This window comes from Ursus arctos, unplaced genomic scaffold (genome assembly GCF_023065955.2).
Source record: "Ursus arctos isolate Adak ecotype North America unplaced genomic scaffold, UrsArc2.0 scaffold_28, whole genome shotgun sequence".
Lineage (NCBI taxonomy): Eukaryota > Metazoa > Chordata > Mammalia > Carnivora > Ursidae > Ursus > Ursus arctos.
The window spans coordinates 30,361,430-30,387,121 of NW_026622963.1; the positions used below are offsets into that span (position 1 = coordinate 30,361,430).

Genomic DNA, 25,692 nt, shown 5'->3' on the forward strand with positions numbered 1-25,692 from the left:
GATTGTGTCTACTACACTGTTTCCTACCAACCTAATTGAGGCAGTAATTCACTATAACCCTTGGTTTCCGTTGATTTAATATCCTCTCTATCCCCCAAATTCACAGTGTGTCCCAGGCTATCAGGGCAGGTGAACTTGCCTCCATCCTTCCTCTCACTTTGCACCTGCCCCATCCCGTGCAAAGTAAAACACAGGATTGTTGTCACATTTATCAATAACAATACCAGTGACAATCACAGACACAACTGGCTTCCAAAATGCTGGTAATTTTGACAGTCCCCTGGCTTGTCCTTGGCTCTGTGCCTCCTGGGAATGAAGCTCAGAACCTGACCTGTGATGAGCCATCTACCCTCCCTCACTCCCTCTCCCATGCTCAGTTCTCGCTTTTTCCAATACTAATACTTTTCACGAAGCACTAGAAATCATTTGACCATCTCAGGGATGAGGTTGCCTTGACTGACTCATTTTCCATGGAGAGTATTTCCTGCTGTGGGTTCAGGACACCTGATGGGTACCATCTGAGTCCACAGAAGGGGAAATAGCATTCTCGGTTGTGTTAAAGCGTTCCTGGTTTGAACGCTGGGCTTACTGCCTTTGGAATCATTTGTATAGTTTGAACTCATGGCTAAAAGTTTAAGTTTTTTCTCCATGTTTTTTTTATGTGGAGCTGCCTGTAACGTGGGCCTGGAGATACCCGAGCATGGCGTCATCACGGTCCCTCTGCCCTGTGACAGGTGCTCAGCATCCCGCATATCTACTACTATGACTTGCTGGCCTTAGAGCTCGCTTGGATCCCCTTAGGAATATCAGATCGGAAGCTCACACTTGTCTACTTTCTGTACGAAGTCAGTAGACAAAGCATTTACTAAGAGTCTGAAGAAAATGGCCTAGCTTTTGCCAAAGAGTTACCGACGTACTTCCAACACTCTCTCTCAATTTAGTAAACTTGTTTTTGCATTTTTCAAAGTGTCTGAAAAGAAGGGTCTTGTCAGGTTCCATCAGTATCAAAATGTTACATCTGCAAACCCAATTTTCCTTTGCTTTGGGTAGGTATCAGGAGGGATCAACACTGTGGGCTCTGAGAACAGGCATGTTATTTAATTTAGGTACTTGGGATTCACTTAGTCTTTTTTTCTGATTTCATATTTTATCTTTTTCCTTTATGGTTTTCTATTTAGATAATAGCTGAAAGAGAAAAGTAAGACTTCCATCAATTTGGCTACTCATTCTCTAGGCAATAATTCACAATGACGCTTCTTGGATGGCTGAAGGAAGATGCTCCCCTCCTCTTCCCCTGGCTATCCTGGACAATGTCTTCCCTTAGCCACAGTGTCCCCTGAAAGACTTATAAGTCTCTTTTCAGACTAAATTCCTTCCAATTACATATGAGCTGTGAAAAAGAAATAAAAAACCCTGGGCCAAAGCAGATTGTACATTAGACACAATTTGCCATTGGAATGTTCCAAGTAGACATTCTACATTAAGGATGTTTACTGTGCGTGTGTGTAATTCATTACCTGAACTACTGATCCAACAAGGACACTCTGCGTAAGGTGTCAGCGTCTGATAGGGTCTTCTCTTTGTTCAGAACCGCCTGGATGACAAAAACTTGGAGCCTGTCATCTCCATCGTAATTCAGATCCTTAGGCAGTGTTACCCAAAGAGCCCGCTTCCCTTGGTCACAGCCAGCAGCGCTTATGCCTTTCCGGTCCCTGGGAGCATCCCCTCTGAACCTCCGTGCGTTCTGACTGAAGGTAAAGTCAGTAGGTAACGATGAGCTTTATGGTGAGTTTTGCATGTTGGCAGTATTTCAGAGGAATGTGGATAGGAGTAGAATCAGTCCTTTTACAGGCTATCCATAAATGTTCGCAAAGCTTATTAGAGAAATGTATGAAAAAGCAAGCTTTTTGTAGAATGAACAGATACTAAGCTCACTTATTTTGTTCTTAATTATTAACTGTTGCCACTTTGCCCGGTGGCTATTGAATGCCTGTACAGTCGTCTCAGCTAATTTAAAAAAAAAATGTATTCACAGTCCCATGATTGAGGCTCTCTACTGTCCTGACTCGTTCTGGAATTACTTTGCCTTAAGGATGAACTTGAAGTAAAGCTTTGGCTATTTACAACCCCATGCTAGCCTATTAAATGCTTGAAAGTATGATTATTTAATGTCTGTGAAGGTTTTGGTGTTAGAAGATTCTAATGCCGTTCAACCCTGCCCTCCTTTCACGGAACAGATTTTCCATTGGTATCATCTTGCCACAGTGGCACTGGATGCCTTCTGTGGTCTTTTGTTGTAAATAAGTCCCTTCTTATCAAAATTAGGGAGTCAGTGAAGGGGCTGAATTATAGTGAATTTTGCCTGTATGTGATCTCTAAACTTTGGCAATGTTGTTTGCATACATAGTTGTAAATTGGGTGGGGCGACCCAGAATGGTATTCATGTGTCATTTTGTTCTGCACTCATTCCGCCTTCGATGTGGGGCAATTTAGACTTCACGGTATAGCGCTCCCTGTGCCTCTGTGTATATGATTTGCATGTACCAATAAGTGTCGGAGAGTGTTGGGATATGGTGCCCTTGAGAATGAGCCCCTTATTTATGAGAAAAAGGAGTATTAGCCAGTGTGTGGTGAGAATCCAATTCCAAGGCACAGGGGAAACCTCATCCATCTTATCTCTTTTTCTCCACATAGAGGATTTTGAAGACGATGCCGATGAAGAAGTGGATAAAGATTCAGACTCTGAAGATATGAAAGAGCAAGTGGGTACATCAGCCCTCGCTTCCAGGGGTCTCCACATTCACAGCTTCCAGAGGCAAATACTGCTCTCTGTCCAGCTAAGCCCAGTGTAAACTGTCAGGACACACTTTTGTACTTCATGCCAGTGCCTGGCACACAGTGGTGCTCAATAAGTGATCACTACGATTGTTGATTGCCATCCCGGGAGGTCCCGACCAATGTCTCATTGTAAAGTCAGAGGCCGTCCATTACCCAGGCACTAACATTCTGTCTGGATGAGCTTTTTGATAGACCCTTCAGGTTGGTATATGTAATTAGTGTGGATGACATTCATGCAAAGCAACCATGGAAATATTTCCTAGGAAACTTTTTCTGGTAGATCTCTTGGGTCTCCACAAGTCACTCTCCTTGTCTACCCACTCTGCTCAGGACTCCTGTGAGTACGCTTCCATTTACCTCCCAGTCTATGGGAACTGGACCATGCTATACATGCTGGTCAGCAGGGGAGCGGTGCCCTTTGGTCTCCATCCCATAAGGACCCGTGATATATAGAGCAGAGGTTAGCAAATGTTCTGTAAAAGATCAGACTGTAATTAGTTTAGGCTTTGTGGACCTACAGTTTCTCTCATAATTGCTCAGCTTCTGACACTAGGTCAATGGTAGGGCGTGGCTGTGTTCCAGTAATACTTTTCTTGACAAGAAACAGGCGATGGGACATAGTTTACTGACTGCAGTTCTGGAAAAGGACTGTTGTCATTTTGACTGGATAATTCTGTGCATTGTGGGATGTTTAGCAGCATCTCTGGCTTCTCCTCACTAGATCCTGTAGCGCCTACCCTTCCTTCCCCCCTCTTCCGCAAGTCATGAACCAAAAATGTCTCCAGGAATTGCCAAGTGTCATTTAGTGGAGGGATCAATATCACTGCTCCAGAATAATGATCACGTATCTCTGAGTTATAAATCTGCTTCTGTTTCTGTTGGTGGAGACAGACATGGACCAGCTCCTTCAAATTATAGCCCCTTAACTTTGTCATCTGCAAAATAAGATGAGAAGTAAATGCTACTTTTTATAACATTCCTGGAAATGAAACCTGAACTTAAAAAACTCTATTATCTGTCGATTTATTTACCTATCATCGTCCATCCTTCCACCCACCCCCTTTTCCTTCCCTCCCTCCTTATTTTCTTCCCTTCCCTCCTACCTACCTGCCTATCTAGAGAGAAAGAGACCTTCTGAGTTCTCTATCATAAGATGGTAGCCGCAGACTCATAGAGGCTACCGCTCAACCCTCTCAGTCGCTTGGTTAAGACTGCTATTGACCCTCCAGTGTTCTCAGGGTTTTGTTGATAAATAGAATCATTTCTGAAGTCATCAGTAGTAAATGGGATCTTTGCCATGGCTTGGCAGCACAGGCCTATTGAGTACTCACTGAATTATTATATAATTATATATATTATATTATATATATATTATATATGAATTATATAATAGCATGCTGTGGTGATCGTTCATCAATGCCACTTTCCCTTACCCTCTTCCTTGCTCTTTGATAACTGGGTGTCTGATGCAGAGTGTCAATGGCCTCCTGTATCTGATGTGCAGGGACAAGCTGCATGCCAGTACCCGACTCATGTCGCACAGGATGGACAGTGTTCAGACGTTTTCCTTTTCCCCCACCGCGCTGCGGATGGTGATGGGTTGGGGTGGAGTGAAACCCAAACAAATCAACAAATCCAGCTGGGAAAGAAGCACAGGACAAATTGGTGAGGGCCTGGAAACTAGTCATCAAAGTGTTCAAGCCAAAAGGAGAAGATGAGAAGTCAGTGTGTGAGCATGAGTTGTAGAGAAATGGGGCACATCAGAATCAGGGCTTGATTCTGGGGTGTTGCAAAAGAGCAAGGGAAGCGGCACTCCAGCAGACTGATTTTCCTTCGTGAACCCAGAAGCATTTGCTGCAAGAAATGTGGGCAAGAAGCCAGGAATATTTGTTTCTGGTCATAGATCCGACCCAGGCCGTTAACTGATGACCTTTTCATTTGAAAAGTTTTAGTTAATAATTGGGCTCAGCTGTTTAGAAAGAATGATTAAAAGGAACTTTTGTCTTTTGAAAGGGGTCTTGAGAATGGAAAGTTGGGTGCCTTTCTTTGAAAACTCAGTGTCAACATAAGAGAAGAGAAACTTACAAGAAGTACAGACCAGATGTTGGTTATGTTTCTTTTTAAAAAAATATATATATATTTTTTCTTCATTAACACAACTGTTAGACTTGGACAAACTCTGAAGAAGAGGAGGATAAACAGAGTGAATTCAAGCTCTCCTCTCCTTTGCTCCTTCTTCCTTCTTTTTTAGTTTTTTGTTTCTTGCAGGTACTTTCTTGGCCATGATCCATGTGGGACGCACCAGGCTAAGTTCCTGGGGATGGTAATATGATACAAAAGCAAACAAGACATAGATGTTTATCTTCAAACAGTTTGCATTCTAGTGAACTTGGAGTTTGTCCCTACCCTAGTTCAAATCACCATCTTCGAAAGGATGGTGAGCTCAAGTGTAGGGCCGGGGAAAGTCAATAATATCGGAAGGGTCCAATCTGAGGACAAAGGGCCAGAAAGCATGATCTGGATTAGATGGGTCCCAGAATCCTAAATAATGTAGCCTGTCTGGGTTGCTGTGAGGACACAGAAGCAGGCCCATCCCTGAATAAGTATAAATGTGATTTATAAGAAATACAGAAGGAGGGGAGAACCCACCTGAGTGCCTGGAGATTCAGAGACTGAAATATGAAACTCTGGGGACCAGAGATGGTCTCTGTTACAACTACTGCACTTCACTATTATACCGAGAACCCAACCACAGATAATATGTAAATGATGAGTGTGGCTATGTTCCAATAAAACTTGACTTACAAAAGCCAACAATAGGTTATAGTTGGCCATCTCCTCTGTAAAGCTCAGTAGGTCACCTAGCCACATGTAGAATGCATTAGGCTGCAGCTCACGGGCTACATAACGCTCCTCACTCTAGATGCACCAACCTTACTTGCTGGTGGGGAGACTCCTCCCAGTCACCTGCCAGATTGGGTTTTCATTGGTGCCGCTCTGGGGCATGGCTGAGGCTGCAGTGAGGAGGGGGGAGGCAAGTAGGAACTGATAGATAAAGCTGGAAAGGACAAGAATGATGGGATCTCCAGAACCAGACTAAGGAGTTCAGGCCTGGTGTGCACTACATCAGAAAATACCATGAAATCAACCTCATGAGATCAGTTGTTCTTTTAATTTAAAGTTTGGAGGAAAATTCAAGAAGAGGGAAAGAATGTTGCATTTTCTTCCCTCCCCCTCCCCCTATCAGTCATATAAACATTTATTGTCCATATTTATTTGACTTAAAAAAGAAGAGTCCAGGCCTTCAGGACTGCTAGGTTTCTCCTGAACTAACCAAATATCCTCCTAATACACCGGGTAGGCTTTTCTCCCCTACTTCATTAGGGAAACTGGGTTCAGGAGAGACATGGAAAGATGAGAAGACCAGACTGGTTGATTACTGGTGTCCTTTCTGTGTAAGACTTTATAACCTTTGGAAAATAGATGTTGGGAGGAGAGTCACCCTTCCCATTAAACTATCTTGAAATGATGATGATCTAGAAATAAAAATAAAGGGTCTGGGATTATTCAGCACAATGAAGAAAAGACTGGCAGTGAGGGGGTAAAACATAAATGTATAAGGGGGTAAAGTGCAGCTGGCAGTGACAGACCGTTCCCCAGGTCTGGAAGGCCTTGCCTAGTACCTCCTTCTTGAATGCTGACTCCCGCCATCTTCCTCCTGTTCTCTGTGCTGCAACCATCTTCTTTCTGGAAGACAACATTAGGTGTTCTGGTGATTTCTTCCCCACTGTTCTAGTTAAAATGTCACCTCCTCCACAAGGTGGTCTCAGCTCATGCAATCTAAGGATTTCATTTATTTGAGAGAGAGCGATCATGAGCAGGGGCGGGGGTAGAGGGAGAATCAGACTGCCTGCAGAGCGGGGAGACCAATGCAAGACTCAATTCCAGGTCCCTGGGATCATGACCTGAGCCAAAGGCAGACGGTTAACTGACTGAGCCACCCAGGTGCCCATCAGCTCACCCAATTTGAACAGCTTCCCACACTCCCTGCCTCCAAAGACAGTCCCACTGCCCCCTTCACTATATCCATGGCATTTATCACCATTGGAAATGACCTTCTTCATTCGTTTGCTGTCTCCCTTCTCTCACTAGAAGGCGGATTCCACAGGAACATCGACCTTTGTCTGTTCCATTATCACTAACTCTTCAGTACCCAGAATGGTACCTGCTTATAGTAGGTGCTCATTAAGCGTTTTCGAGAAGACTGAGGGACTTAAATGGGAAGGGGGTAGAAGAATAGGTGCAGTGATTGTAATTCTGTTGACGATGGCGGTGGCGAGATACAGAGTTCTTTCATGTCGTGCTTTACTAGTTTTATATAAATTAGTTATCTACGGTGAGGGCTGGTAAATCCTGAGATGGATGCTGAGAAAAGTTGCATACTTTCTTTCTTTTCATTAAAAAAAAATACAACCCGACATCTTAAATTCTCCTTTGTGTAGGCTAGCACTATAATTTGGAGGCAAGGAAACCATGTCCCAAGATTCTGAAAAATCATACATGTGGTAGCTTATCTTGATGCTTCTCAGGGTGGCTGTCTTGACTGTAATCTATATAATATATGTATTAATTATTAATATATATAATATATAATTTATATGTATAACAATTAATATAATGTCTATTATATTTGGGTATTATATATATATATATTTGGCTATGCCATTGTAGGATGATGACTTGGAAACGGATGTGAACAAGCTGAGTTCCAAACCTGGTCTTGACCGACCCGAAGAGGAGCTGATGCAGTATGAGGCGATGTGTCTTGAGCTCTCCTGCAGCTTCGAGGTAGGGCATATGCCGTGGTTCTGCTCCCCGGTGATACATGATGGGTTCTTTGCAGAACCTGAGAGGCCAAGCAGGAGGTCTCCAGATGGAGAGCATTGCTCATCATTAGCAATCTGCTTCTGGGGTCTTTCTGGGAGAGAAACAGAAGGCTAAGCAAAATGTGAAAAAGGTGGCTGGGCTGGATGTATGCAGGGCGCCTACAGTCGGACACCTGGCACCGAGATGGAAATCGGATGCCCGTACACATCACCACCTATTGTCTGGGGGACAAAAGTGCCTTGTCCTCATGTCGTGAAAATGCACTGAAAATTCCTGATGATTTATTGTCCCCTTGCACAGTGGGCAAGTTGTACTAGATCGCTTTCTGAAGATGGCCAGTCCGATTCCAGGGTTTTTGTTAGTAGAAACAAATTGAGAATCTTACTCCTGGTGATATAGTGGCTACTTGCTGCTCCCACTACTATTGCTGTTGTCAAGATTTTAGACCTGCCTTTGGATCTGTTATATTCTTATGACTCTTAATATATCATGAATTTGCCCACCTCTAAGGGTACCACCTAATCCCATGGAGAAAGGAGGCAGTATATTCTGTTTTACTCCAGAAAGCCGAAGGGGATCTGTAGGTAAAAATTTCAGGGAAGGGAATTTCAGTTCAGCGTGAGGAAGACTTGTTTAAAAATAATCAGAATGATCCTCAAATGAAAGGCGCTGCCTTGGGGTGTAATGATAACCCTGTAAATAAGTTTGTTCAGCCAGGCTGTAGCTTTTTGGGTGTTCCAGAGGGTATTTGTGTGCTGTATGGAATTGTACTAGACCCACCCAATGCCCCTTCCAAACATGAGTTTCTGCGATTCTACCCTTTATTTGATTCTTGAAGCTTAGCCTTTTCTTGTCTGACCTTGGAAAAAGCTTTCTAATTTACAGGATTTACGCTTAACTCTGTGCCCAGCAACTGAGGACAGGGGTCAAGTTGTATTTTCTACGAGGAAGGAAACACTGACGTATTCTTCTCCTTTTTAAACCTGAAGGAACTCGAGTCTAAACCTGGAGATGATTTGAACTTTGAAGAGACTCCCGATGCCAAGCACTACCACATTCCGACTGTGACCTCCCCAAAGCAGCATTGTTTGACTAAGGACCAAAGCTCCTGGGGGCCAGATAGAAAAGACATGGTCCAGACTTCTCTTCTGAGCATGGTGAAGATGGGGAGGTCCACCATGCATCCAACCTCCAAAAGAGGCCCTGGGATGAATGCATACCAAAACATGCAATCAAATGGTCTTGGGATAGATTCTTCTGGAAAAGATATCCCTGACAGTCAAGCTTTCCTCAAACAGGATGCTTGGGATATAGATGTGATTTCTTGCCCAATGATGAGTGCCTCCTTCTCCAATTCTGCTAGGCCTACAGAAACTGTTGAAGTAATAGATGAGCTTCTGCAGACACATCCCAAGCATATCCCCTTCCATGACCCCTCTCTTTATATGGCCAAAGCCAGAAGAACCAGATCTGTGGCTGACTTCAAGAGGATGGCATTTCCTGACCTCTGGGGTCACTGTCCACCCCTCTCTCCTCAGTCAATGCTGGAGCGCAAATGTGGAGTCCAAAGGTGATGGTGCTGCTGATTTGGAAGCTATAGTTTTTTCTCTTTAATAATTTAATAGGCAGAATGGTTTGTATAGAGAGTTCTGCTATCTTAGGAAAAGTGAGAATCTGTCAGGAGCGTGTTCAAATCCTTTGGGAAGCTTCTGCCAAACACAGAAGCTTGCCTCCCTACCCGAACATGTCAGAGCTAAGTGTGGGACAGCGGCAGGCATGTGTTCCAGAAAGAATCCCAAGGATTCTAACGCAACCCTATGTCCCAGAACGCATTGCAGATCATAGCAGGGAAACACAACCCAATTTCTCCAAATATTGGGATCATTCCTCAAAGGAAGGTTCTCAGAAAAAAAAAAAAAAAAATCAGTGTGGATTATTTGGGAGCTTTTTTTTTTTTAATTCCCTGTAAATTGGTATCTGATCTCTTGTTGATGAAAGGAGGTGGTGTACCCCCATCTCACAGTCCCAACGTTATAAAACCTGGCTTGGCTGGGAGAGTAGTTCTGCTATATCACTAAAGATTGTAAGGAAAGTATTCATTCTCCAGGATAGAATGATGGAAAGGGAGCTTTTCCTTTGGATCAACATAGATTAAAATGTAAATGGCTAAAGCCAAGGAAAAAGGATTTTCCCTGGAAAACAAACAAACTAACATTGAGTATGCATATTCTAAGTCAGTGGAGCAAAGTGTGCATACCAGAAGGTTTCATGAACTTATTTTCCATTTCATTAGCAAATTGATGGTGGATCCCAAGAGCTGCTCTGACTTGGGCTCCTGCTGACATCTTTTTGCAGGTTATCTCCAATTCTCAAGTTCCTGAGAGACACGGCACAGGGGCTGGCCTAGCAACACTTCCCCCCTTGACAGAACATCTTTCCCCTTGAGTCCAGGCCTTATGTCTACCTCCCTTCTCCTTCTCCCACTCCACCCAAAGAACATAGATTGGAAATTCAAGGAGGGAATCTGAAAGATCCCTTGGGCTTCCTTCTGTCCTCTTACTGAAACTTCCTGAATGTGGGTGTTTCTTAGATGGAAGATTGACCTTTGTTTTCCAGAGATGACAGAACCCAAGGACTATAAATGACCCAAGAGCTTAGAGGCTTACTGAAGCCTCCCAGGCCTCGAGGATGTTAACAGTCAACAATCCTGGGGTGCCTGCGTGGCTCAGTTGTTAAGCTTCTGCCTTCGGCTCAGGGCGTGATCCCAGAGTTCTGGGATCGAGCCCCACATCAGGCTCTTCCGCTGGGAGCCTGCTTCTTCCTCTCCCACTCCCCCTGCTTGTGTTCCCTCTCTCGCTGGCTGTCTCTCTCTCTGTCAAATAAATAAATAGAATCTTAAAAAAAAAAAATCCTAAAGTCTCCCTCGAAAATTGTCTCTATGCAAAGGACCCTCTTACTCTCACAACCAAAAACCTTTGGAGCCCATTAGTCCAAATGCTCTTGAAAAAATTCCCCTTCAGGTCAAGAATCCTCCAACTAAAACCCGGCATCAGTGTATCCTACATTCCTGCTGCTCAGTGTAGTTTCCTTTTTTGATAAAGAAAAAAAAGGAAGGAGAGGCAGTGCTTTTTCCACTCTTTTAGCCCCAGGTTGGGGGCATTATTAATTTTTTTCTTTCATAATTCTCTGATGATTCCCAAGGCCCTTCCCAGATGACTGTAGGATGTATGGGGTGAGGAGTGAGAGCCAACCCTGAAAATGTTTCCAATTTTCCTTTGCAGGATCAAGATATTTGAGGATGTCCGGAGGCTCATCCAGCCAAGTGATGTTATAAATAAAGTCGTCTTCAGTTTAGATGAGCCTTGGTAGGTGGTCTTGAGTATCTGGAATGTGGAAGATGGGGGCGGAGTGTGGAATATCCTCTTAACGACATGAAAATAAGTGTGTTTTATGTTAGTAATCCATCCCTTCTCCCCGAAACGCGATGAGAAGTCATGTTGAAGAATCTGTAAGAAAAAGCTTATCTCTAAGAAATGTCAGGCTATGCCCAAGAATAGCAGTAACGCATGTGTTCACGTGTTTCCTATTTCATTACAGGCCTTTGCAAGACACCGCTTCCGACTGCTTGCGGTTCTTCTCCAAGTTTGAGTCCGGAAATCTTCGCAAAGCCATCCAAGTGCGTGAGTAAGTAAGGAAACCCACAAAGGTAGCTCCTGACAGCTTAAGGGAGCGGGTCGTGCCTCTCTCCTCCCTCTTCTCAGTACAGCGGTCTCACATTGGTCATTTGAAGTCAGCCATGGCTGGAGTTGCCCCAAGAACTGGCAGACACTACACGTGGTTTTCCTCTCAGAGTCCATTGCTAAACATTGGGGCACACCACTAGGGGGCTCACTAGCTGATGTCACAGCAAGGTGCAACTAGAGGTGAAGGTTATGAATACACCTGTATTCCATATAATGGCTCCCTCCTTGGGTGCAGGAGTCCTTTGGCTGGGATGTTTGTACTTAACGCTGGTGCTGGGGCTGGTTCCATTGACACAGCAGGGTACGTGGGGTCCCCTGGTCCAGTAACTTTTCACATCTGTTGCTCCCACAGCTGTGTATCTGTAAGTGGCAAGAACACTAGGCTCCCCATGGAGAAGTGTGTTACTCTCTGTTCAAGGACATGCATAGTGCCATGCCTCTGGCAGAATGTCTCAATGAGCTCTTGTTACTAGAAAAATATTTCACAGGCAAGAAAAGTCTAGGGCTGTACAAGCTAAAAAGGGGGAGAGGACACAAAACAAAAATTTTCAGTGCAGAAGAGACGGCTATGTTATCATTCTTCCCTTGATACCAGTGTGGACTCTATTTGTCATATGCCAAAAATCAGAATTTGTCACCCGTCTTCTGTAGCTGAACTCCCGAAGGCGGCAGTCCAGAACAGTTAACGGTATGTGGGGGTCACAGACTCTGGAATCAGAATGCCGGGCCACCTCACCCCTTTCCCACCAGGACACTTAGAATGATTACCTGACTCTACTCCATGCCTTTTTTTCCTCACCCAGAAAATGGGGACAGCGATGGCACCTACATCATAGGGACTTTTTTCCAAGATGTAGCTAAAAACACATCACGCTCTTAAGAGTAGTGTCTGGCACACTCAGTCCACGTGAGCACGTCTTCAGGGATGTATATACACCACAGCCAGAGCTCAGGACTTCAGATAGACTGGCCTGTTTTGTATCTATCTGAGGAGTCATTTTTGGAATTTTTCTTTTTTTTTGGCTGGGGGCAGGTGAGACGTGATCCTTTTCCATTTGTTTGTTTTATACATAAAATATTTCAAGGAAGCCTGACATATAAAACAAATACAAGTTGAGCTACGTGGGCTGAAGAAGAGAACGGCAGTTCTGTTAACATTCCTTCTCAGCCTTCTTCTCTTTCTGTTGCCAGCTCAGTTCTTACGTCTTGCGATGGCTCCTGCTTTTATTATTCCGTTTCTCTTTATATCATGTTTAAGGGATATGGGAGAGAAAACCTAATCAGGAGTCTCCTGGGGGGGCAGTGGTCAGTCCATGATGCGTCTGCACTGCTGGCCTTGCTCTGGTCTCTCTCTCTCCATATATCTAGCTTTGGCCAGAGTCTAGAATCCTAAACCAATTAGTTATGGTCGGGGTAATGGAATCCGAAGACAGAAAACAAACCTACAGGTATAGGCAAGGAGTTTTGATGATCAGTTTTTGGAGAGGAGACCATTTGAGGGCTGTAGTCTTTCTGGATTTGTCCTAATGGGCGTCACTCGGGAGATTATGCTTCTTTGTTCATTGTACGTTGGTCTCGATGGTTCAAGTGAGATGCTTAGAGTGACAGTGCGAGCAGTGGGTCTCTATCAGGTAGCTCTGCTCTGCTCTGATATGCCTTCTGCAAAGCCTCTCCCCGCTTCCAGAAATCTCATTGTACTGCTTCTCAGGGGTCCGTAGTGGCAGAGTGTGAACAGATCAGGGCAAAAACATCACCCTTCCTAGGGGAGCAGCTCAAAGAACATGCCAAGGGGATGGAGCAATCATATTTTTGAAAATATAATATATTGATAATAATGTTGAAGTCAAAATTGCATTGTTAATTTTGTTGCTATAGCTCAAAAAATTGGTTAGTTTTGCAGATAGTAGTGGAGAGGGGACCCACAGGAGTTTCCTACGGCACTGGAAATGTCCTATGTCTTGATCTGGGTAATTGCCAGAAGTGTCCAGATGAATTTTTTTAAATTCACTGAGTTGTGCACTTAAAAATTTGTGCACTCTACTGCATGTAAGTTAAATCAATGAAAAAGGGACAAAATGAACACACAACTCCTGTATTGCCGGCCTAATTCATGTTTGTTGCTTTGCTGGGGGTTTATCTATATGATACCACTTAATCTTTACAAACAGCACCGCAAGTAGGCACTATTTCCATTTTCCGTATGAGGAGGCTGAGCCCCAAAGTAATGTGCAGCATCAAATAGTAATGAGCTACACAACCAGATGTGATTGAATTTTCTCTGGGATACAGCACACTTACATTTTTCCTGCCAGAGAGAAGATTCATCCCAGTTTAATAAAAAGATGCGCTGTGGTTGTGTAACTGATTCTCCTAATACCAAGAACCTGTTCCCCTCTCCCCACATTTCTGTAGTCCATGTGTCCAATTTTGTGAGATGAGCACAGTCACTGTAACTTACCAGCCTGCTGAGATCCCGGGTCTTAGATCCGTCCTCTGGAACCCGAGGTGTGTAGCTTCTCAGTGTTGGATGGTCCTTTGAAGACCCATAGCCCTCCAATCTTGCTTCTGACTTTGCAGGCGGGAGTACGACTTGCTGGTCAACGCTGATGTGAATAGCAGCCAGCACCAGCAGTGGTTCTACTTCCAGGTGAGCGGCATGAGAGCTGGCGTCCCTTACCGCTTCAACATCATCAACTGTGAGAAGCCCAACAGCCAGTTTAATTACGGTATGAGCTCTTGGGCTGACACCCAAGATCTTCTAGATCTTCTAGAAGTTCTAGATGCTAGATCTTCTGGCTAACACCAGGAATGATGCCCCTCTGTGATGGGTTGGCTTATTACTGGAAGTCCTGTTTGGGTTTGCAAAGTGTTTGAAGTTGAGATGAATGTCTTGGTCGCCACATGGGGCAAGATGGTGGGCAGACTATGGAAGACTGCCACCATGGAAGGCAAGCTGGAAGTCATGCCTGCCATTCCATTACTTCCTGATGGCCTCGCCCCACCTTGAACTGTCGGAGGCCCATGAGAACCTCTCATTTATTCCTTCTCTTCATCGCCTAAATCCCACAGCAGCAAATATATTGACCTATTTGTCCCAGAAGGGAAAACAGCATGGTCCAATTGGACGATGCTGACTTACACTTTCAGGAAATATGGGGAAAGTTCAAAGTCTCCGGAACACTTATTGCCATGTTGGAGGACAAATTCAAGGGACAGAGTGACTGGAAGCCCACATTTACTTTGAACATTTCCAGGAATGGAAAATTCTGCATGTTGTTGTTGGATCATACACTAATTTATTGAGTAGCTTTGAGTAAGGAATATATGTGCCCATATCTCTAGGTCTGAGCACAGGGAGCTGCCTCTATTCTGTACTGACTAAATAGATTCTTGCTGGTGTAAAAGAAAAAATACGAACCCTGACTCTTGTATTTGTTCTGTGTGGCTGTTGGAACAATTTGTCACAAACTTGGTGGCTTAAAACAAGACACATTTACTCTTACAATTCTAGAATCTACAGGTCAAAAATCAGTTTCACGGGCTACAGTGAAGGTGCTGGAAGGTGCCCACTGGAGCATCTAGGGGATTTTGTTTGGTATTTTTTCCCCAGTGTTTAGAGCTATGTTCCTTGCATCCCTTGGCTCATGGCCTCTTCCTCCATCTTCAAAGCTGGCAGCGTAGCACCTCGCAATCTCCCTCTGCCTCAGTCACATTGCTTCTCCTGCACAAACTGCTCTCTGCCTCCCTCCTAAAAGGACATAAGTGATTGCATTTAGGGCCCACCAGGATAATCTCCCCATCTCCAAATCCTTAATTTAATTACATCTATGAAATCACTTTCACCATATAAGGCACCATTCACAGGTTCCAGGGATTAGGACCTGGATATCTTGGAGGGCCATGATTCAGCCCATCACAGCGCTCTTTCCCTTTCTCTTTCCCCAGAAATTTTTATATATATATATATATATATATATATATATATATATATATATATATATATATATTAAATAATATATTTATATATAAATATACATATATATATATTTAAGATGTGGGGTTTAGGGGCAAAGGAAGGGGGAGAGGGAAAGAGACAATCTTAAGCAGGCTCCACGCTGAGCTTGGATCCTGACCCTCGATCTCATGATCCTGATGATATGACCTGAGTCGAAATCAAGAGTCCCGACACTTAACTGACTGAGCCACCCAGGCACCCCTCCCCAGTGATTAATCCTGCCTTTGTTCTTGCAGGGATGCAGCCAACTCTGTATTCTGTGAAGGAGGCACTTCTTGGCAGACCCACCTGGATACGGATGGGCTACGAAATCTGTTATTACAAGTAAGTTAGGATGCTGCTAGCTTCCTTTTCTCTGCTCTTGTATTCTTTCTCAATTTCCTGCTCTTCTGTATGGATCTGAGAAACCTCAGCCATCTATCCACGTCCCAATGGCGAACGCCCTGCCCTTCAGAAGCACAAGCATGTTAAATGGCACCCACAGTAGAACCCAAGAAATCTTTTGATTTTCAGAGAAGTCACCTGTCCTCACTTCAACACATTAAAACCCTTAGACCTTGTTGTTGGATGTTAGAACCTGTACAGACGTAACCTGTGATTAGTTCATCAAGCCTCCGTTCTTTACCTCTTTCCATGTATCTCAGTGAACAAAAAATCCGAGATGTTCTGGCCTATTCTTACTCATCCTGTGCTTCAGTTTTCCAAAGCGGATGGGAGTGAATATGGACAGGTACACTTAAGTAACTGTTCCTCCATAGCAAGATGATTTTTTGGGAAAAAAAAAAAAAAAAGAGGGAGCATTTCCACAGTTCATCTTCAACCCTTGATCGGCAGGCATTTTCATCAATTTAGTCTGTAAAGTTGTAAATGAAATCTAAATTATCCGTATCTTTTGATAAAAGAAATGGATTCCCAACCCACAAATTGCTCATTTGTGCATTTTCTTTTGATGGAAAATAAAATACAGATTCATAAGAAAGAAAAAGGACAGGAACTGTTAGGACAGGCAGGAAATATGTAATTCATTATTAGCTCATTGCTAGTTTCTTATAAAAACTGATAGGCTGCCATTTGTTTTATTGGATAAAGCAAGTTGTATCTCTTTCTGATATTGCAAGAGGGCCCTAAGAAAAGTATTATCAGATGTTCTAGCGTTTAGGATTGTTATTGATATCAAAAAGAAAGAGAATATATACTCTTATGCCTTTTGGCTTTTGAGACTGAGGACAGGAACACTCATAGAGCAACATCATTCCTAACCTTTCCTATCTATCAGACACAAAGGCAAAAATCACCATAGAGATAAGTGCTGTCTACAAAACACAGAGCTGGGCTGACTTACAGTTTGTAATAAAAGAGTTGGCAGTCTTCAGTCCTTGATGTATTTGGATATGGACCTTGGTGGTATTTTCATTATATTCTTTAGAACAATAGCAAAATATTACGATTTTGTTGGTTTTCCATTCCCTTATATGGCAATTTCTCTCTGACCTCCATATCTAGAAACTCTCAGGATCTTTTCATGTTCCAAAGAGGTTGAGACTAAAAACCATCTCAAAGTGGTAGAAGCCAACAACTTCAGGGAAAAACAGCAAAAGCCTAAATTTTGAACCTTGGTGTGTCCTGTGAAAATAGTAACCCTAATAAATGTGAAAGATCCAGCTTTCTGCCTGCTTGGCTCTGTAACTTGTAAGAGACTGGACAAATACAACATTCAGTATTGTCTCCCAGCTGAGTAGAACTGTCCCTGGAGGCTGTCCCTCTGGGAGGTGGGGAGTAAGGAGCAGACTTGCAGGAACTAAGCATCTGCCAAAAAAAGAGAAGGAAGAAAGAAGCCCCACATCCAAAAACAAAGGAGAGCCCAAGTTAATGTTAATAGCTGTTAGATTCATTAAAAAGACAATTGTTATGTGATTAAAGAGCAACAGAGGGGTAACATGAAAACCATGAATGTGTAATGTAATTCATTTTTCATATTGCAGTCATGAATACAGCAGAGATGAGTGGATAAGATTGCTACACTGTAATGTAGTTTGTTTTACAATTATTCATCACACTATGTTAACATATTTCTAATAACGTGATTTAACAACAGTTTAGATGTGTGTATCTCTATTCAACCACAGCTCAGAACACCTCTCCCTACTGTAGAATGCCTTAGATTGTAGAACATATTTCTCCCTCTTTACCCATCACAGTCTTTGAGTTGATTTGCTCTAGAAGATGTGTTTGCTTCACGCTTGCCTTTATTCTCTCTGGTGTATTAATTTGAGAGAACTTCACCTGCTTATTTCTCTGTCTCCAGCATATCATCAGAAACTCAGAAGTTCTATTTCTAGTGTGCTGTTAAGTTCCCAGATTTAGTGCCATGTTCTGAAGGAGGGGCCAGGGTGCTCATTGTGCCTGAGTACATATACGGAAGGGCACACGAGAAAAAGACACTCGGAGGAATGGGATTTTCATTTCCTTCGAAAAGAGACAACAGTGGTGATCAGTTAAGGATGTGAGCTGACAGCTTCATGGGTCTGATTGTCATCAGTTAGAAAGTGGTCTCCTGCCTGTTTTGGTAAGATATAGTCATGTGTGTTCTTTTAATATAGATTTGTTCATAAATTATTTTAATCAGTTACATATGCATTATTATACTAATATGTTGTGTACATTAGAAAACATGCAAAGAGTTAAAATTATAAATGCTGAGAAAAAGATGGAACAAATAGTAATTGTAAATATGTACCCGGTTATATCTTTATTCTCTTGATAACTCAGGACATACTGTACCCTTAGGGGTTCCCATGAAAAATACAGTTATCAGTAGCCTTTTGCATAATTTTGAAAGATTTTGGTTAATTTGCCAGATCTAATTAGCCAGATCTAATTTGTCAGAATCTTTGAGAAAGAGCTAGTGGGAAAAGTAGGGAAGATAGGCCCTGTCCATTCTTCCATTTTTGGGGGGTCTTTAGTGCTTGAAATTTAATGTTACCCTCAATTCTATGGCTTCTAAGCAAAATAACAACAACAACTAACCGTCTATATTGTGAGGTTTAGTTTAATTTAGGAAATATAATCTGTCAATCCACTTAGGTAGGCTTCTGCAAACTTAACTACCTTGCCAGAAGTTAAAAGCAAAAGAATAAGGGAGGTGTGGAGCTCTTCCCATACAGCAGTCGATACTCGGCTTCCTGACACATGAAAATCAGAAATGTAGAATGCAATGCGTTGTTCGTATTCAGTTCTGGAACACGACAGACAAGAATGGCTAAGATTGCTCTCCTGTAGTTTGCTTTATAATTCGGCATCGCATCAGGTTGCCTTGGACGGCATAAGGACAGCAGTGTCAATCCCCATATTAAAGCTTAAGACAACTGAATTTCTTTCTTAGTACCTAGATCATACCACATTTGAGGAAAATTTCTAATATTTTCTCCTGTGCACAATTGACCATCTCGCCCTTCCCCCTGGAATGCCCTCTCCTCCTCCGTCCCATCCCCCTCTCCCACCCACCTTGCAGACCAGTAAGCCAGAAAGTGAAAGGGATCCTCGGGAGGGGAGGACATAATTGAGCACACTCCTTTTTCCATGCCTCTCATAAAAGTAAGCAAGGATACTTTCAGTTGCTGCTTTATTGACTTCCCCGTGGCCTGCTTCTCCCTGCAACATACACAGCTTCGCACCTTTCCGAGTCCTTTCCCGGCTCCGGTCTAAAGTAATTTTGGTGCTGAAGGGCAGAGGGAGGGAAGCCGCGCGCTCAGAGTGGCCGTGTAATACACAACGGCTGATCTCTTCTGACATTTATCTCCGCTCGTGAGAGGAGATGGAACAGCTCACTCATGAAGATGAATGTCATACACGAGCTCTGCCATCATGCATCCTTCCGAGGGATCTCAGGAGGGAGATTTGGCGTTGTATGGAATATTAGTAACGCTGCAGACACGGGGAAGCCCAGTGGCGTGGCTGCTCTGCCTTATTAGACCCTGTTAAGTGAAATGATGCGCCCTTGTTAAACAGAGCCGGGTCATTATAAGATTATCTACTCCACTCTCTATCTTGGCATTCGCTTATTTCATGCACCCACAGGAAAAAAAATGACTTCCCAGCATATTTTTAAGTGCAAATGGAAATAGATTGAGTTCATAACTATGCATTTGTGTACTTTGCTCCTTGCTTCATTGAAGGCTTTATGATTATAAAAGTGTAGATTGGTCCTGAGACAAATGGTTCAGGGAATGGAAAAGCGAAAGAGGGAGTCTTTTAACTGGAAGAGCTGGCTCTGCCTGACCCTGGGTATCTTTGACCCAACATGACCTATGTAGGATCCAGCAAATCTGAGAATGCCCTTGATTTTCACCAGGCTCCTTCTCCATCTCGAAGAGCAGATCAAGGAGAAAAAGTTCTTGGAATCAAACTCCCACCACTTATCATCAGTGGTGTGACTGTGGGCGGATTATTCCATCCTCAACCTCCGATTCCTCATCTGTAAAATGGAGCCAATAGTGGATAATGAAATGAGGAAAAACAGGTGGAAAGTTGAGCACAGTGTCTGATGCATAGTAGATGTTCAGTGAACGTCAGCGATCATCCGTAAATAGTAGAAACTCTTAGTGGCACCAGTGACATAAAGAATCAGTGAAATGTTTCATTTTCATGAGCTCTCACCCGTTTTATGTTATATTCCTTCTGTTACTTTAGACTTTTAAGTTTATAAGCAGCCCTGATTTATGAAGACCAAAACTTCACATTCTTACTGGCTGAATTGGGCCAAAAGACTACTAGTCTTCTTAGTCATTTCCAAGAGACAGGTGATATAATAAAAGAGATCTTGGTTTTGGAGTCAGCCCACTCGTGGGGTTGGATTGGGCTTGCCATGCTTTCTGTGTGGAGTTGCTTGAGACGTTTCACGTCCGTGATCCTCAATTTCCCCATCTGTAGAATGTGTACAGGTATACTTAACCTTAAAAAGACGCCAGTAGGATTAGAGGTGTAATACTTCAGGTGTTTTAATTACTACCCCTGGAGTCCATTTATTCTACAAACTTTAACTGAACAGCTGCTAAGTCCAGCTCATGTGCCAAGCATGAAGATACACAAATGAATAAGCATAATCCCTGTCATAAAGGTTACCAGTGAGGGAGAGACAGAGTGTGGTAAGAACTCTGTGAAAGAGCAGATATCAGGGAAAGCTTCCTGGAAGAGGGAACTCTTGGATTGAGGCTTGAAGGCAGAAGGAGTTGTCTGAATGAGGTAGAAGGAAAGGGTTTTCGTATGAAGGAAGAACATGGGAACCACTTCAGATATAAAGGATGAATATTACTGCTTTGCAAACATCCCTCAGCATGTTCACATCATAATTGGGGAAATAATAGCTTGTTAGAATATAACTTTATTGTGGACAAGGCGAATTGTTGCAAGCCAAAGGTTTCACTTTAGAGATTTATCGAACAGTTCACTGTGAGAAAGGTGATCTTGGGAAAGCGTTGAGGTCCCCAAAGAGGAGACTTTTTGCTGTTGGTAGAGTCATCTGGATTTTCCTGCTCCCCATGCATGGCCCCCGGGAGACTCCAGTGGGGAAGCCTGACATTTGCTTTAGGCTCAGCTGGAGTTTTGATCCCAGACTAGGGTTGTCATGGAATCTCCTTTAGCAGAACCTCATCGTAAATGAGGCGATACCCATTTTTATTTTTTAATTTTTTTAATTTTTTAATTTTTTATTTTTTTAAAGATTTTATTTTATTTTATTTTATTTGACAGAGAGAGAGACAGCCAGCGAGAGAGGGAACACAAGCAGGGGGAGTGGGAGAGGAAGAAGCAGGCTCATAGCGGAGGAGCCCGATGTGGGCTTGATCCCATAACGCTGGGATCACGCCCTGAGCCGAAGGCAGACGCTTAACCGCTGTGCCACCCAGGCGCCCCAGAGGCGATACCCATTTTTAAATCCCAGCAGTCCGCAACCATCCTGGGGAGGGCTGGCTTACCAATGAGGAGTATTTATTTATTTAAAAGATATTTTATTTATTTTTGCGAGAGAGAAAGAAAGAGCGAGTATGAGCTGGGGGAGAGGGAGAAGCAGACTCCCCAGGGAGCAGGGAGCCCGATGTGGGACTCAATTCCAGGACCCCGGGATCATGACCTGAGACGAAGGCAGATGCTTAAGCAACTGAGCCACCCAAGCGTCCCAGTGAGGAGCTTTTAGTCTTGTCCACAGGATTCTCGCCCATCAAGTTATATAGTGTGTGTGGGTGGGGGGGGGGCTGTGGGAAGGTGGATTTCATACAACCAAAACTGCCGTTTGAATTCCTTACACTTCCCTTAAATCACTAGAACCGTAGGTCCACAGAAGTTCAAAAACTAAGAATCCTTTTATTTTATTTCTCTTTCCATTTCTCTGTCGCTGTTCCCTCCCTGGAGTCCGGGTTTGATTTGAATGGTGGAAAGAGCCTAGGGATGGGGATTCCACATTCTTGCTTTCTCCTCCTTGCTCACTCTGATGGCTGCTGGGGTAAGGCTGAATTTGCTTACGGTGAATGTCCCTGTGATGTGACTTCAGCGTGGTGACAAGTATGGTGGAAAGTGGACCAGGAAGCGTGGCTCATGTCAGAGGAGACCACCGCCCTGGCTGTCAGAGAAATCGTTTATACCTGAGGAAAGATGCAGGCTCTGTGTCCCCTCTGTGGGTGAAGAAGTTGGGGACGGAGAGGCTCTAGGTGTTACGTTTCCACCTGCCTCTACCTTCATGAATGTGCATATATGGGGTGTGTGCTCACGCATGTATGCTTACAGGTGAAGTGCTCTTCCACATTTTGATTGGCGGTCAACATCTTGACCATCTTGACTGGCTCATTTCATGTCTCTTGGGCCGTCAGTGTGGAGAGGTGTAATTGACCCGTACCTGTTGTTCAAGTAGGTGTCAGCTGATGAGCGTTTGCAGGGGAGCCTTTTATGAGTGAAATCGGAAAGGAAATAAAACGCAGAGCATATGTGGCTTGCATGCTTTCTGAGCTACCATCTGCTTCTTGACATACTTTCTAATAACCAGAGCCTTAGCTCTGAAGGAAGTACAGAACATCGGGGAAATATGGAGGAAGGAGACCCAATTAGGTATCAAGATCCAGATGGCACCATGGGTGAAGATGCCTTTTAGAAGTTTCTAGTGCGGGAGTCACAAAGGAAATCGGGCCCTAGTCACAGATCTAAAAAGTGACGGAGAGAAACACTTGGGGCTTACATTGTTAGGGGGTAGCCTTCTCTCCCTAGAATGACCAGGTTCCCAGGGTGCTGTGTTGGCAGAAGCCGAGGCAGGAGAAATGTGTCAGGCTGTAGTTTGTGGGACTGCCATTCCGGGTTTTATTAATACTGAAAACCCACAAAACCACAAGAAATAAGACAGTCTGTTTTCTCTTTCTTCCTTTATTGCTTGCCTGATTTTTTTGTTTGTTTGTTTGGCTTTTGCTTCAGTTGGGGGGTGGCATGTAGGTAGCAAAAAGGCAGAAAAGAGTAATCTGTGGGTTTTTTTTTTTTTTTTTTATGTTTTGCAACAACAGAGATTCATTACCTGCTATTTCTTCCCTCTCCCCACCCTTTTCCCCAATAAAACCCCAAAGCACCATGGACAAGTAAGGCAACATTGTAAATGTTCAAAGGTGGAATTACATCTTTTGGTGTCCGGGCGTATTTTGCATCATAATGCAGTCTTGATGATAACATTTCTCAGGAAAGCCTGCACAGCTGCCTCCCCATCGACAGGCAAGGCGCGGGCATAACTGGCAGCGTGTGGGGAAAATATTGCTTGGAATGTACTTCTGGGTGCAATTTACTTTGATACTGTTCTCTGAAGTATCAAAATTGGTTCTTCATCTTTGACAAAGGAAAATGTGCACTCTGAAGCTATAAGAAGCTGAACCACATTTGGGGTGACAAATGTATTCCTTTGGGAGGCAAGTATTGTATAGTGCAATGAACAAAAGCTTCGCAGACAGACGGATCTGGGTTCGAGTCCCATCCCGACCAGGTTCTAGCCTTGCAACCTTTTACAGATTAATTTTCCTAAGCTTTTGTTTCTTTATGCACACGGTGGTTGTTGCAATGATAACATAAGGTGACGTGTGTTAAGTGTCGAGTTGGAACTTAGTACGTAGTAGTAATGATTACTAACAAAACCACTTGGCAGGTGGAAGGGAAAGGAAGAGCTGAACTCTATGGGGTCTAGGGAAAGGCGGGGGCTGGGGAGTCTCACATTTGGGTATTAAAGGGTATGTCTGTGATTGCATCTTGGGATATGCAAAACGATTCACCTGTTTTCTAGCTCAGTGACTCTGTAGGCTTCGTTTTCAGACACAGCAAGGAAGGGCTCGTGGCATGTACGCCACAATTAGGAGACGGATAGACCTGGGGTTCCTTAGTGGCTCAGTCGGTTAAGTCTGACTCTTGATTTTGGCTTAGGTCTTGACCTCAGGGTTGTGGGATCGAGCCCTGTGTCAGGCTCCACGCTGAGTGTGGAGCCTGCTTGAGATTCTCTCTTTACCCCTCTCCCTCTGCCCCTCCCCCCACTTGTGTGTGCTCTCCCAGTCCCTCAAAAACAAAACAAAAAAAAGGAGACAGATGGACCTGCCCAGATGTTGCTGGTTTGGCTCATGACCTGGCAGTTTCCCTGTTTTCTAAATTTCACCCCATAGAGTTTCGAGTGAGGAACATTTTGCCAGTATATAACCTAGCAGGTTTATAGCATCTGGGACCTCTCCCTCATTCTCCCTTCTCCTTTCTCTTTTAGAAATCATTATCGCCAGAGTGCAGCCGTCACGGGAGGAACATCTGAGAAGTGTTTTTATACCCTCACCTTTGTGGTCACCTTCCCGCACAATGAGGATGCCTGCTACCTGGCCTACCACTATCCCTACACTTACACAGCCCTCCTGGTAACATCCTCTTGACAGCATCACCCTAACTGGGCTGAAGGGGCTCTTTGGGGTTTCCCTGGAAACATTCAGGAGACCCTGACATCCTGGTGGGGGATTGTTATTGCCTTCCTAAGGGAGCCAGGCTTTGCTGTCACTGATTTGGTGGCTTTCTGTGGGTGCCAGCTTCTTCTGTGGGCAGAGCAGGAGGCTGGGGTCATGACAGGGATGTTTTGAGGACCCAAGTGTCAGGCAAGGCTCTGCATTGGCAGGACGAGTGTAGGAGGAGGTGGGGCCATGTCATAGGGGCTCTGTGTTTAAGAAGCCCTCAAGTTTAAAATACGAACCCCCATTTCAACTAGATCATCTCACTCTAGATTAGAAAAAAAAAAGAAAGACAGTTTCTAAAAAAAAAAAAAAAAAGAAAGAGAAATGGTAAAAACCATAGGGTCAGCCGAGAGGCAGATTTGAAGCCCATAGCCCCACTGAGAGGAGTGAAGCAGAGAGTAAGGGGGTAGAGAAGAAGCTAGAGAAAACCACCTGAGCCCCTGAGCAAGGAGCCACTTCAGCTTTTCTCGGCAGTGGTTCCCATGGCCTCGGGCGGAAGGTGCTAGAAGGATCCAGGGTGTGTGAGAGGCATGGAAGAAGTCAACACCGAGTCCCTGTAAACAAGGGCCTCAGTCTGGCTATGGGGGGGGGGCGTGGAGTCAGTCAGTCCAAACCTGAAGTTAGTATTCCTGTGTTCGGTCAGGCCCTGCAAAATCCTTACTGGACGGATCTGAGCAAACTGCTGAAATAGTGCCGTTTCCTGTCATTTGGAAAAGTTGGAAAACTATCCCCCCTCCCCCAGCTATTTCATGGCTATCCCGAGGATTAATGAGCTAGAAGGTTCTTCTCTAAAGTAGTCTCGTCCTCTGTGTTAATGCAAAATGTTATTAGCATTTTTATAATCCTATGTACTGTATGTGTGAGTGTCTCTCTCAGCCTGAAGGATGAGCATTTTCATTGTAAGTCCATGATAAGGATTGGGAAAAAATAATAACCAAGAACATCCCTTGCCTTCAAAAGGAATGTTCAGGTATAAATGGAAGTTTTTCTCCATCGAGAAGGCATCTCTGAAACCACTTGGCTAACTGCTTTAGGAAGGCATCTGCCCCGCTTCCCATATGTTGTCTTGCCTAAAGAGAGAGGTTTTTTTTTTTTTACTGTTTTCCAGATTGCAGAAGATACACAACTAGTATTATTTGTATATCACACTTAGAGATCTCAAGAAGTTAATCCAACAAATGTGTGTCACGAGCTATGCCGTAACAAGCTATGT

The 25,692-nt window shown here is 43.8% G+C and overlaps 1 protein-coding gene across 3 annotated transcripts in view; it reads left to right on the forward strand.

Annotated features, from left to right (window-relative positions):
- Window positions 1-25,692, forward strand: part of AGBL1 (AGBL carboxypeptidase 1) — a 708,586-nt gene that overhangs the window by 150,990 nt on the left and 531,904 nt on the right. For all 3 annotated transcript variants that reach the window (XM_044388396.3, XM_044388398.3, XM_044388397.3), the window contains exons 8-16: window positions 1,589-1,754; window positions 2,695-2,762; window positions 7,570-7,686; window positions 8,715-9,295; window positions 11,007-11,090; window positions 11,323-11,409; window positions 14,046-14,194; window positions 15,720-15,807; window positions 24,248-24,392. In XM_044388396.3, the coding sequence (XP_044244331.1) occupies window positions 1,589-1,754; window positions 2,695-2,762; window positions 7,570-7,686; window positions 8,715-9,295; window positions 11,007-11,090; window positions 11,323-11,409; window positions 14,046-14,194; window positions 15,720-15,807; window positions 24,248-24,392 (1,485 nt within the window). The remainder of the gene's footprint in view (window positions 1-1,588; window positions 1,755-2,694; window positions 2,763-7,569; window positions 7,687-8,714; window positions 9,296-11,006; window positions 11,091-11,322; window positions 11,410-14,045; window positions 14,195-15,719; window positions 15,808-24,247; window positions 24,393-25,692) is intronic.